General features: G+C 40.3%; 1 protein-coding gene across 5 annotated transcripts in view; it reads left to right on the forward strand.

Moving 5' to 3' along the window:
* The first annotated feature begins 620 nt into the window (after positions 1-620).
* FBXO25 (F-box protein 25) overlaps positions 621-12,968 on the forward strand; it is a 139,587-nt gene continuing 127,239 nt past the window's right edge. For 4 of the 5 annotated variants that reach the window (XM_053709740.1, XM_053709743.1, XM_053709742.1 and 1 more), the window contains exons 1-2: positions 633-692; positions 8,057-8,191. In XM_053709740.1, coding sequence (XP_053565715.1) covers positions 8,067-8,191 — 125 coding nt within the window. In that variant the 5' untranslated portion in view covers positions 633-692; positions 8,057-8,066. Of the gene's footprint in view, positions 693-8,056; positions 8,192-12,968 lie in introns of all 5 variants that reach the window. The other variant, XM_053709741.1, reaches the window with a different exon arrangement.

A 12,968-nucleotide genomic window follows, 5' to 3' on the forward strand; every position in this document is an offset into this window, starting at 1 on the left:
TATAGCAGCTCTGCTTGGGTGATCCTCTTGCAACTTCCTGTTGGGGGGGCCTTCTTAGATTCTTGCACCACCTGGGCCCTGCGGTTTCTAGTTACGCCTCTAGTTGTTATTAGATTCATGGCAAGTTAAAACTCCTTATAATGCTTCAATATATATAACTTCCATTTTATTTGCTCAGTTTGTTTAGTCAGCTGCACTCGCTTCATCATGGCACAGGAAATTAAACTATTTTCTAATGCCCAGACATATACCTTCCTTACCAACGTAAACAAATACCAGCCAGGAGTTCACTTAGCACTGTGTATGTTTTATGTTTAGTACTCTAATCTCTAAGCAAATAAACTTTAGCTAATACATACAAAAAGAATGAAATGACTGCAAGGTGTTCTATCAGTCCATATTGTTTTAGGGGAAAAAACATGGCCGTAGGTACTTTTTAACCAATTGACATTGAAAGCGTTAACTTATTCACGTCATACAAAAAAAAAAATCCAAAACAACGACACAAGAAGAGTCACGTGTTTCCTAGCGCTGTAATTGGCTATCCAGTAGAGGTCGGGTTTTAGTGTCTGCGTCGAGCTCAGTTAGCCAATAGGAGCCGCCGAGAAGAACAGCTGATTCAGATTCGTGTATAGAGTAATCACTTCCGTAAACAAGCGCAGTTTCTCCGAATGTAGTTTGAGATCGGCCAGGTAAGGAGCTTGGCAAAGGCCATTGATATGCATTGCAGTCTAATGCCCTTGCTACTGGGCTGTATGCAGACAAACAAGCTGGGTATCTATGTAAATGTAAGGACAGCTGAACTTGCGGGGGAGATCGGCATTTTATGTAATCTGTATTGCTGTCATCTACATGTTCAGGGTAATTATATAAAGGTAGGGACAAGTAGCATCCAATGCACCAATGTTTATTGTGTTCATTTAGCGCTAAAACTATGTTGTCCATCATAGGAATTTACAGCAATGTCCTGGTAATGGGCACCTAGTAAAATGTAATTGAGCAATAGTAACGTTTTTAACGGAAATAAAAATAAATGTTGTAAATAAATTTAAGGTGACCAGTGCTGTAGCAAGGTCAGTGATATTGCTTATGCTGCAAATGTGGCACTAGTGAACAACCTATACATAATCCCATGTCTTTAGGTTAGATTGTTTCTCTGAGAAATGTACTTCTGCTGATAGGTAGAGGACAGTGCTGTACTGCACAATACAGAAGGGTTGTTTATATGTGTGTATGTATAGGTGTGTATATATATATATATATATATATATATATATATATATATATAATCTCTAAGGTACATTAAACCATTAAAACCCTTTATTCACCTGCAATCCCATTTTACATTGGACATTTTTTTGCAACCCCTATTAGCATACAATTTTAAAAGGTTTTTTAATTTACTTTTTTTCCCAATGCAAATATTTGTATCTGCATTCATTTTCATTCATGAACAAGGTTGTGTGAAGATTTAAAGAAATTTAGCTAAATAAAAAGTACATTTGAAGAATGAGGTTAACTGCAACCTTCTTATCCTTTCTGTTTAACTGATTCAATGCTGTTGTTTGGTTAGTAATTTCTTTTATTTGTAAATAAATAGCCTATTAGTGGCTCATTACAAATACTGAAAGTTTTCTATAATTTATCTGACAATGCAATGTGTTACACATATGGGTGCTAGATATATCCAAGAGCATTTTTAGGGTATGTATCCCTCATAGCCAAGCCCTACAATTTTGTTACCAAAAGAACAGTTTCTCTATTTCTCTCTCCCCTCTTCAAGAAATTTCTCCTCTGTGAAAAGAACAAATGGGCTATAAGAATCTACTCCCAGATGCAACCCAGGCCATAGAACAAGCCATAGAGTTGTGCCTTCTTTGCAGATTGCTACTCTTTCTATATGTATTCGTATTATGACCCTGGGTAAAGTCTTCCTAAGGGTGATGGGGGAAACCAGTTGTGGACTCCTTGCCTGTTGTACCTAGAGGTATATGGCTGCACCTCTCAGAGGAGGCCGAAACAATTGTCTGTGGTTGTCATTTCTCTTGTTAGAGGAGAATTGCCTTGTATTTTGGGGTTGGACAGACCTTGTTAGGCAGGATCAGACTGATGTACTCTGTGAAATGCACAAGTGAGCTAAAAGAAGCTACTCCCAGGGGGCTTTTCTTTTTGTATGTATTAACATTATTCAGTTTCAAGGTGTAATCCTTGGTCTGCATGTTTCCAAATTGTAGTACAAACAATAATTTACCACCTAAATATCATGTTAGCTTAGTGGGTGCAATATGCACACATTTTATAAGAAACACGCTTTTGTATTTTTGCTTGTGCAAGTTTATGAAGGCAGTGTTAATAATGTAAGATTTGTTTTATCGTGCGTGAATGCAGTACACCTGGCACATTCTTGGTACTTTATTCTCAGGCCAGCAGTGGACTTAATGCCATATATAGACATTAAGATTCATGTGTGTAGGATAGTTTAAGCTAATGGGAGGAGTGTACTTTTTATGGCAAGGTTGTCTTTATTTGCTATTGTACTGTACCAAAGGTCGTCCTTCCTTATGTGCACCTAGGACAGATTATGGGAAATTGCAACATGTTGTTTTGTGTTTACACATAGGAAATGAGCAGCACTCAGCCATCAGAACTCAACAGATGCAAACGCACTTTGTTCTTATATAACAGGATAATATTTATAGAAAGGTGCCAGGCCAGAATCTCAAGGTTTCTATGTTTCAACCCAGGCCAATAAATCATATCTATACTATAATCACGTTTGTAACGCGTCTGTCGGTGTCGCCAGTTGCGCACACATCCTCAAAGGAATGTTGGCTGCGCGCGCAGCCAAAATAATCCACCTAGCTGCACCGTAGGTGGATTCTTTCTCCACCCATTTTCGGAATCCACCTGGATGCAGTGTAGGCAAACCCGAAGCCTTAAAAAAAAAAAAAAACGTGCAGCCGCCCGCATGAAATATCGAAAAAACACTTAACCGTCTGCAAGAAATAAATAAAAAACATGTAACCGACCACACAAAGTATAACAAAAAAAACCTACCTGCCGTACAAAGTATAACAAAAAAAACCTACCTGCCCGCACAAAGTATTACAAACAAAACCTAACCTCCCGCACAAAGTATTAGCACCTAAACCGCAAACCCCTACATCACAAAATAATAAAGTAATTAACCCCTAATCCGCAAATAACATAATTAAAATATTAACCCCTTAACCGCCAACCCCTCGCATCACAATAAACCCAATTAACCTATTAAACCCTAAACTGACAAACCCCCACGTCGCAATAAACCTAATTAACCCATTAACCCCTAAACCGCCACCCCCCACAATGCAAATAACTAATTTAATTACTAAGCCCCCTAACCGAACACCACCTAAATTAACCCCAATACTAAGTTACACTTAAATAAAACCTAGCATTAAGTTACAAAAAAACTCTAAAATTACAGAAAAAAAATAAACAAAATGATCAAAAATAAAAAAAATTAAACCTAATCCCTATGAAAATACCCCCCCCAAAATAAAAACACCCCCTAAACTAAACTAAAAAAGTAAAACCAGCTCTTTTACATTTAAAAATTACTAAATCCCCCCTAACAGTAAAACCCCCCACCCAACAAACCCCCCAAAATAAAAAAACTAACACTAAAAAAACCTAAAGCTCTTTTACTGCCCTTTAACGGGGCCATCAGCTCTTTTCCAGCCCATTAAATCCCTAATCTTAAAAAAAAAATAAAAAAATCCTAACACTAAGCCCCAAATAGGTACTCGCCTTTCCTGAAGTCCAGCAGAGAAGGCCTTCTTCCAGGCGGCTCAATCATCTTCTATCTTCATCCGGAGCAAAGGAGGCGCGAAGCAGAGCTGTGGGTCCTCAACGCCGGCGGTCCTCAGCGGCATGGAGGATCCTCTTCATCCGATGTCCATCGTACACTAAAGATTGAATGCAAGGTACCGCAATCAATTTGGGGTACCTTGCATTCCTATTGGCAAGCTGTTCCTTTTAAGACAGACATGCCTTCTAAGTAGTTACTGTGGGCTACAGCAGCGTAATTGCTACTCAACTTTTCTGCGCACTGTTGGTACCTTAAAATTTGATGCAGGTACATAAATTTGTGTTCTTACGTTGTCCCCTATTTGTTTTTCTCCACTCACTGTGCTGTTATAAGCCAATGCCGATACTGCTTTGTTATTGGAGCTGCAGAATTTGAGCATGCTGAAGTGAGTTATAAATCAATCTAGTAGTGAGTCTCTCCCATTTTCGGCTGGTGGAGTTACTGTCTAATTGTTTTACTCTCCCTGCTTCTCCCAGCTAGCTCACAGACAGAACCACAGTGTTGTTAACCATGGGGGCCGACAGGTTCTGTTGAAGGAATGCAGCCTTGGGGAAAAAAAATACTGCTATTGCTGAGAACTAAAGATAACATGCCCAGCACACTATAATCTCATGCAATGTACTGCAGTTATTTTTTTGCAGCTGTGGGGTTAAATTGTGCTTCACAAATAGGCAGGCTGTGGAGGTGAGAAGTTATGTGAGAGGAGCCGATCTGTGCTTACTCTTCTGCCAGTTTGATTTACAGCTGCACCAATGTCTGCAGAAGTAAGTTGGTGTAAGGCCGTTACTGTGTTTAAATGGGGACTATTTAAGTATTATTTAAATTTTAAATAAATGTGTAAATATATGTATGTGTGTGTATACACACAGAGTAGTAAAATAGGCAATTTAATGGCTAATGTTATGCTTTTTAAGGACCAACCAATATTTTTAAACCATTTAAATATTTTTAAAAAGTTTATATTTTCTTTTCTTTATAGTGCCCGCTGATTAAAAAACAAATTTTCTCTCTTCTGTATATCCCCTCTCTCCTTTTTTCCTATCTCTTCCCCTCTCCCCTCCTCTCTTTTCACTTTAAATTTCCTCCTTTCTTCTCTATTTATGCCCACTGTTCTATGTCCTCTCTCCTTCCTCTCTCCATCTCTGGATTTTCTCCCTTTTTCTCTCTTCCTTCTTCTGTGTGAGTGTGTTTGTTTGAGAGTGTGTGATGTGTGCTGTGTGGTGGTGAGTGTTGTATGACAGTGTGTGGTGGTGAGTGTTGTATGACAGTGTGTGGTGGTGAGTGTTGTATGACAGTGTGTGGTGGTGAGTGTTGTATGACAGTGTGTGGTGGTGAGTGTTGTATGACAGTGTGTGGTGGTGAGTGTTGTATGACTGTGTGTGGTGGTGAGTGTTGTATGACTGTGTGTGGTGGTGAGTGTTGTATGACTGTGTGTGGTGGTGAGTGTTGTATGACTGTGTGTGGTGGTGAGTGTTGTATGACAGTGTGTGGTGGTGAGTGTTGTATGACAGTGTGTGGTGGTGAGTGTTGTATGACAGTGTGTGGTGGTGAGTGTTGTATGACAGTGTGTGGTGGTGAGTGTTGTATGACAGTGTGTGGTGGTGAGTGTTGTATGAGTGTGTGTGGTGGTGAGTGTTGTATGAGAGTGTGTGGTGGTGAGTGTTGTATGAGAGTGTGGTGGTGTGTGTGTTGTATGAGCATGTGGTGTGTGTTTTATTACCTTTTACAACACTAAAGTTTGACTACAATCAGGAATAAAGCACACACAAATTTTAGTCACTTTGCAAATAAAGTGCAGCTATCTTGTATATTACTTAAGAAATTTTCAGACCAAGCATAAAATTAGGGCCACATATGTGATATATGTATGTGGTATCATTACACTGGGTCTTGGGGAAAAAAAGTTTTAAGAACCCTGCTTTAAATGATAAAAGTCAAAATAGAAATGCACAGTAGTGTTGACTTTTCTTTGTGAAGATACGTCTAAAAAAAAAAACATCACACATTTTGTTATATATTGTGTATGCAGCTAACCTAGAATACGCAGGCATTGCTCATAAATGCATTCCCAATCCTCATAGTTGAAGTGATAATTACAGGATGATATTTCTTGTTGCTGATTTCTCATTTATTTCTCAGTGTATGTAGTGTTATGCCCCATTGTTCTTTTTGTTGTGTTTTTTTTTGTTTGTTTGTTTTTTTGCTGCTTCACTGACTCTTTTTTTTTTCTTCTTCTTTCTTTTGCTGTTTATACTCACATAGTGTCTTTCCTGTTCCTTTACAGTGGTGGTCTCAAAGTACAGGACCTGGGGCCATATACCACCCTCAAGATATTTTAATCTGGCACTCCCTTGTTTATTAGGTAAATTATTAATTTGGCCCCATCCCATTTTTTTAGGGTTTTAAGAGGTGGATCAAGTTAATCTATATCTCATAAGATAAATATAAAAACAAGCATGCATTTTTCAGTGTAGACTCCCATGCTTAGATAAATGCCACTTTTTATTCAGTTCCAGAATGATCACTTCACTTGGCACTCATAAAATTAATATATTCTGTGTATGTCTATTGTGAACTAGAGCTTATACCATTCACTACTACTTGGATAAATGTCACTTCAAGTTTCTAGTATATCCAGTTCACGAGCACTCACTCTGTTCAAGTGACCCCCATGGGAGAAGACCACTTGGCCAGTGGCCCCTGGATACAATGAGAGATTGATACCCCTGCTTTACAGGAACAATGTGATGTTCTTCACAAGGGTTTTCACTTTAGTTTGAATGGTCCCAAATTTGAAAACTACCAAACGCTGTTCATAAATTTTGGATTTAAATAATCAAGCTGTCTTGACTGTTAAGAAAATCCTTAGAAAATTATGTATTGTGTGTGTGTGTGTATGTGTATGTATGCATGCATGTTTGTGTATATGTATATGTGTGTGTGTGTATATATATATATATATATATATATATATATATATATATATATATATATATATAGCCCTCGTTTTACAACAGTTCAATTTACACCGTTTCAGAATAACAACCTTTTTTTCCAGTTTAACCAGACCTGAGCTATCGAGCAGATTTCAAAGGAGCAAGATATTCCTGTCTATAAGTCAGTCCAGATTTGAATGCATAGAAAGAACTGTTTGCAGAAAAATGCAAGTGAAGTCTGTTATGTGAATATTTTATTAGGTTTATAATGCTGTTTAGCAAATGTTTTTGTTCATTTAACTTAGTTTAATTATATATTCTGTGTTGTGTGATTATTTTATTAGGTTTATAATGCTGTTTAGCATTTAAAGTCTTCATTTCAAAGCTTTAAAAATAATGTATTAGGTGTTACTTATGACAATTTTGAGAGGGGCCTGGAACCTATCTCCCTCACTTGCCATTGACTTACATTATGTTGCTAATTAATTGACGTGCTGTATAAAATAATGCTAAAAGCCTCCCAAATTGCATGTAAATCTTTCACATGCCAAACCCTGATGGACTGGAATGGTCGGCTGTAGACCTTTGAACTCAACTCTTGATTATGCCACTCCAGTTCATCTATGCTTTTATTTATATATATATATATGCAGTTCCCTTCCGTGTTTTGTATATGTCTAGGGTGATTACATATACCTGTGCATCCTTCCCTTGTTCCCAGTTTGTTTGGATTTGAAAGCTTGCATTGTGTGGTTGTTTTAGGGTCCCAGGTATTGGAAAGGACCTTGACGAGGTACCTGGGCTTGTCCCATTTGGCCAAATGCGGTAACTAACCTTTCAATTTTTGCTTTTAAATCTTAGCTGAGAGCTTGTTAGTGAGTGCTGGACTTTCTCTGTGTGTTGTATTAATTTGTTTTGTAATTTTCCCTATGGTTCTTGCACCCAGACCTGTCTGGGGTTAACTGCCTGTGGCTCTGGGGACAGCACAGCTTCCTGTGAGTGCCAGTGGCACCCAGGGCTGATCATGTTGCAGGGTCATGGGATGTGTACCCGGTCCGGTATGAGAGTGCAGTTCCCTTCCGTGTTTTGTGTATGTGTGTGTATATATATATATATATATATATATATATATATATATATATATATAAAATGTGTTATTGTTTGTGTGTAAGGCACCCACAATTTTCTCAACACTCAAAAGACATTTGCATGCAAGTTTGCTGGCTTTATCACTTACACTGTGAGATAACTGTGTATTTTTTTATAGCAGGATAGTCATGCCATTTTTAGGACAGGATTGGCGATCTCCAGGTTGGAGTTGGATGAAAACTGATAATGGATGGAAAAGGTGTGATTTTTACTGCAATGAGTTTGACAGTGACACCAACTTCAATGTCCAATTGTAAGTAGATTATTATTTATATTTTATTTGTAATAAACTAACAGTTTCAGCAGCTCTATATAGGGGTACAGTAATGCAGACAGGGAAGGCCAGCTCAGGCAGGATAACAGATCCTTGCTCCCTAAACCGTTTCTAATCTCAGTGATAGTTAAACACAGTCTAAATGAAGAAACCGTTTTAAAAGAACAATTAAAAAAAATCTGTTATAGTGCTGTGTTAATTTCTCTTGTAAGATGTATCGAGTCCACGGATTCATCCATACTTATGGGATATTCTCCTTCCCTACAGGAAGTGGCAGAGAGAGCACCCACAGCAGAGCTGTCCATATAGCTCCTCCCTTAGCTCCACCCCCCAGTCATTCTCTCTGCCTGCTTAACTGCTAGGAAGGGCAAAGTGAGTGTGGTGACAAAAATGTTAGTTTTTATTTTCTCAAGCAAAAGTTTGTTATTTTAAATGGTACCGGTGTGTACTATTTACTCTCTGGCAGAAAAGAGATGAAGATTTCTGCAAGGAGGATGATGATCTTAGCATTTTGTAACTAAGATCCACTGCTGTTCTCATAAGGGCTGAAGAGTACAGGAAAACTTCAGTTGGGGGAACAGTTTGCAGGCTAAACTGCATTAGGGTATGTTCAGTCTATTTTTTTCTAGACAGACTGTGTTATTTCTAGAAAAGGCTGGCAATATCTCCATGAGGGAAGGGTAAGCTGTATTCAGTAAAAGAGGAATCCAAGCTTGCATAAAGGGCTCATAGTTACTGGTGACACTAATAGGAAAAAACGTTTTGGTTTAATTACAAATAAAACGTTTTTTGAGGGACTTTAAGGGGTCTTTGTGGCTTGTTTAAGGGTTATTAACCCACATGGCTAGCTTAAGAAACACTCTGTGGTGTTTTTTAGGTCCCATAACTTCGAGTGAGGTGGGAGGGGCCTATTTTCAGTTGCACAGTTTATTTACCTCAGAAGCATCCAGCTACTTCTCCAGAGATTCCTGCTGTATTTGAGGGCTGTAAAGAGGTTTATTTGCCCACAAATCGTTCCTAAAGGGCAGGTAGGCGCCACAGCAAAAAAAAAAAAAAGAGCTGTGGCAAGGTGCTGAACGTTATTTTACCGGTTTTTACGTTTTTTCAATCCGGTTTTTACATTAAGGGGTTAATTGTTTATTTGCATAGTGGTGCAAAGTTACTAAGGCTTTATGATGCTACTGTAAAAATTTCGTTGTGTTTACTGCTTTTTTGCACTGTTTTGCAGAGTTTGTGCAGCTTTTTTTCTCTTAAAGGCACAGTACCGTTTTTGTTTAAAGTGTTATTTACTTTGATTAAAGTGTTTTCCAAGCTTGCTTGTTACATTACTAGCCTGTTTAACATGTCTGACACCAAGGAAAATCCTTATTCTATGTGTTTAGAAGCCATTGTGGAACCCCCTCTTAGAATGTGTCCCACTTGCACTGATATGTCTATAAATTATAAAGAGCATATTTTAGCACTTAAAAATATTGCAATAGATGATTCTCAGTTAGAAGGAAATGAGGGTTTAGCATCTAGCTCTCCCCAAGTGTCACAACCAGTAACGCCCGCACAAGTGACGCCAAGTACCTCTAGTGCGTCTAATTCATTTACTTTACAAGACATGGCCACAGTTATGAATAAGACCCTCACAGAGGTTTTCTCTAAACTGCCTGGTTTACAAGGAAAGCGTGACAGCTCTGGTTTAAGAACAAATGCTGAGCCATCTGACGCTTTAGTAGCCGTATCCGATATACCCTCACAATGTTCTGAAGTAGGGTAAGGGATTTGTTATCTGAGGGAGAGATTTCTGATTCAGGAAAGATGCTCCCTCAGACAGATTCTGATATGACGGCCTTTAAATTTAAGCTTGAACTCCTCCGCTTATAGTGGTCCCAGAGAAATTGTGTAAAATGGACAGATACTTAGAGGTTCCTGTTTACACTGATGTTTTTCCAGTCCCTAAGAGGATTGTGACTATTGTTACTAAGGAGTGGCATAGACCAGGTATTCCGTTCGCTCCCCCTCCTGTTTTTTAAGAAAATGTTTCCCATATCTGACACCATACAGGACTCGTGGCAGACTGTTCCTAAGGTGGAGGGATCTATTTCTACTCTTGCTAAGCGTACACCTATACCTATTGAAGACAGTTGTGCTTTCATAGATCCTATGGATAAAAAATTAGAGGGTCTCCTAAAGAAAATTTTTGTTCATCAAGGTTTTCTTCTCCAACCTATTGCATGCATTGTTCCTGTAACTACTGCAGCTGCTTTCTGGTTTGAGGCTCTAGAAGAGGCTCTTCAGGTGGAGACTACATTAGAGGATATTATGGATAGAATTAAGGCCCTTAAATTGGCTAATTCTTTCATTACAGTTGCCGCTTTCCAAATGGCTAAATTAGCGTCAAAGAATTCAGGTTTTGCCATTTTAGCACGCAGGGCGTTATGGCTTAAGTCCTGGTCTGCTGATGTATCATCAAAATCTAAATTGTTGAACATCGCTTTCAAAGGAAAGACTCTATTCGGGCCTGCACTGAAAGAAATTATTTCAGACATCACTGGAGGGAAAGGCCATGCCCTCCCTCAGGATAAAACAAATAAGATGAGGACCAAACAAAATAATTTTTGTTCCTTTCGGAACTTCAAGGGTGGTCCCGCTTCAGCTTCCCCTGCAGCAAAGCAAGAGGGGAATTCTGTCCAATCCAAATCAGTCTGGAGACCTAACCAGGCTTGGATGAAAGGTAAACAGGCCAAGAAGCCTGCAGCTGCCTCCAAGACAGCATGATGGGGTAGCCCCCGATCCGGGACCGGATCTAGTAGGGGGCAGACTCTCTCTCTTTGCTCAGGCTTGGGCAAGAGATGTTCACGATTCCTGGGCTTTAGAAATTGTGTCCCAATGATATCTTCTGGACTTCAAAGACTCCCCCCCCCCCCCCCAAGGGGAAGATTTCACATTTCTCAATTGTCTGCAAACCAGACAAAGAGAGAGGCGTTCTTACGCTGTGTAGTAGACCTACATTCCATGGGAGTGATCCGCCCAGTTCCAAGAGCGGAACAAGGGCTAGGTTTTTACTCCAACCTGTTTGTAGTTCCCAAAAAAGAGGGAACTTTCAGACCAATCTTGAATCTCAAAATTCTAAACAAATTCCTCAAAGTACCATCTTTTAGGATGGAGACTATTCGAACTATTCTTCCTCTGATCCAGGAGGGTCAATATATGACTACCGTGGATTTAAAGGATGTGTATCTACACATCCCTATTCACAGAGATCATCATCAATTCCTCAGATTCGCCTTCTGGACAGGCATTACCAGTTTGTGGCCCTTCCCTTCGGGTTGGCCACGGCTCCCAGAATTTTCACAAAGGTGCTAGGGTCCCTTTTGGCGGTTCTAAGACCGCGGGGTATAGCAGTGGCGCCTTATCTTGACAACATCTTAATTCAGGCGTCGACTTTCCTGCTAGCCAAGTCTCACACGGACATCATGTTGGCTTTTCTGAGATCTCACGGGTGGAAGGTGAACATAAAAAAGAGTTCTCTCGTCCCTCTCACAAGAGTTTCCTTCCTAGGGACTCTGATAGACTCGGTAGAAATGAAAATATTTCTGACGGAGGTCAGAAAATCAAAACTTTTAATCACTTGCCGAGCTCTTCATTCCATTCCTCGGCCATCAGTGGCTCAGTGTATGGAGGTAATCGGACTCATGGTAGCGGCAATGGACATAGTTCCCTATGCCCGCCTACACCTCAGGCCACTGCAACTATGCATGCTCAAACAGTGGAATGGGGATTATGCAGATTTATCTCCTCAACTGCATCTGGACCAAGAGACCAGAGATTCTCTTCTCTGGTGGATGTCTCAGGACCACCTGTCTCAGGGAATGTGTTTCCGTAGGCCAGAGTGGCTCATAGTAATGACAGATGCCAGCCTGCTAGGCTGGGGTGCAGTCTGGAAATCCCTGAAAGCACAGGGCTTATGGTCTTGGGAGGAATCTCTCCTCCCGATAAACATTCTAGAACTGTGAGCAATATTCAATGCGCTTCAGGCGTGGCCTCAGCTAGCTGCGGCCAAATTCATCAGATTTCAGTCGGACAACATCACGACTATAGCCTATATCAATCATCAAGAGGAACACGGAGTTCTCTAGCGATGATGGAGGTAACCAAAATAATCCGATGGGCGGAGGATCACTCTTGCCATCTCTCAGCAATCCATATCCCAGGGGTAGAGAACTGGGAGGCGGATTTCCTAAGTCGTCAAACTTTTCATCCGGGGGAGTGGGAGCTCCATCCGGAGGTATTTACCCAGCTGACTCAGCTATGGGGCACACCAGTATTGGATCTGATGGCGTCCCGACAGAACGCCAAACTTCCTCGTTACGGGTCCAGGTCCCGGATCCCCAGGCCGTACTGATAAATGCTCTAGCAGTGCCCTGGTCCTTCAATCTGGCTTATGTATTTCCACCGTTTCCTCTCCTCCCACGTCTGGTTGCCAGAATCAAGCAAGAGAGAGCTTTGGTGATTCTGATAGCGCCTGCGTGGCCACGCAGGACTTGGTATGCAGACCTGGTGGACATGTCATCTGTTCCACCGTGGACTCTGCCAATGAGGCAGGACCTTCTAATCCAAGGTCCGTTCAAGCATCCAAATCTAATTTCTCTGCGTCTGACTGCTTGGAGATTGAATGCCTGATTCTATCAAAGCGTGGTTTCTCTGAGTCGGTCATTGATACCCTGATTCAGGCTAGAAAGCCTGTTACCAGGAAAATCTATCATAA

The sequence above is a fragment of the Bombina bombina genome, chromosome 4, assembly GCF_027579735.1.
Source record: "Bombina bombina isolate aBomBom1 chromosome 4, aBomBom1.pri, whole genome shotgun sequence".
NCBI lineage: Eukaryota > Metazoa > Chordata > Amphibia > Anura > Bombinatoridae > Bombina > Bombina bombina.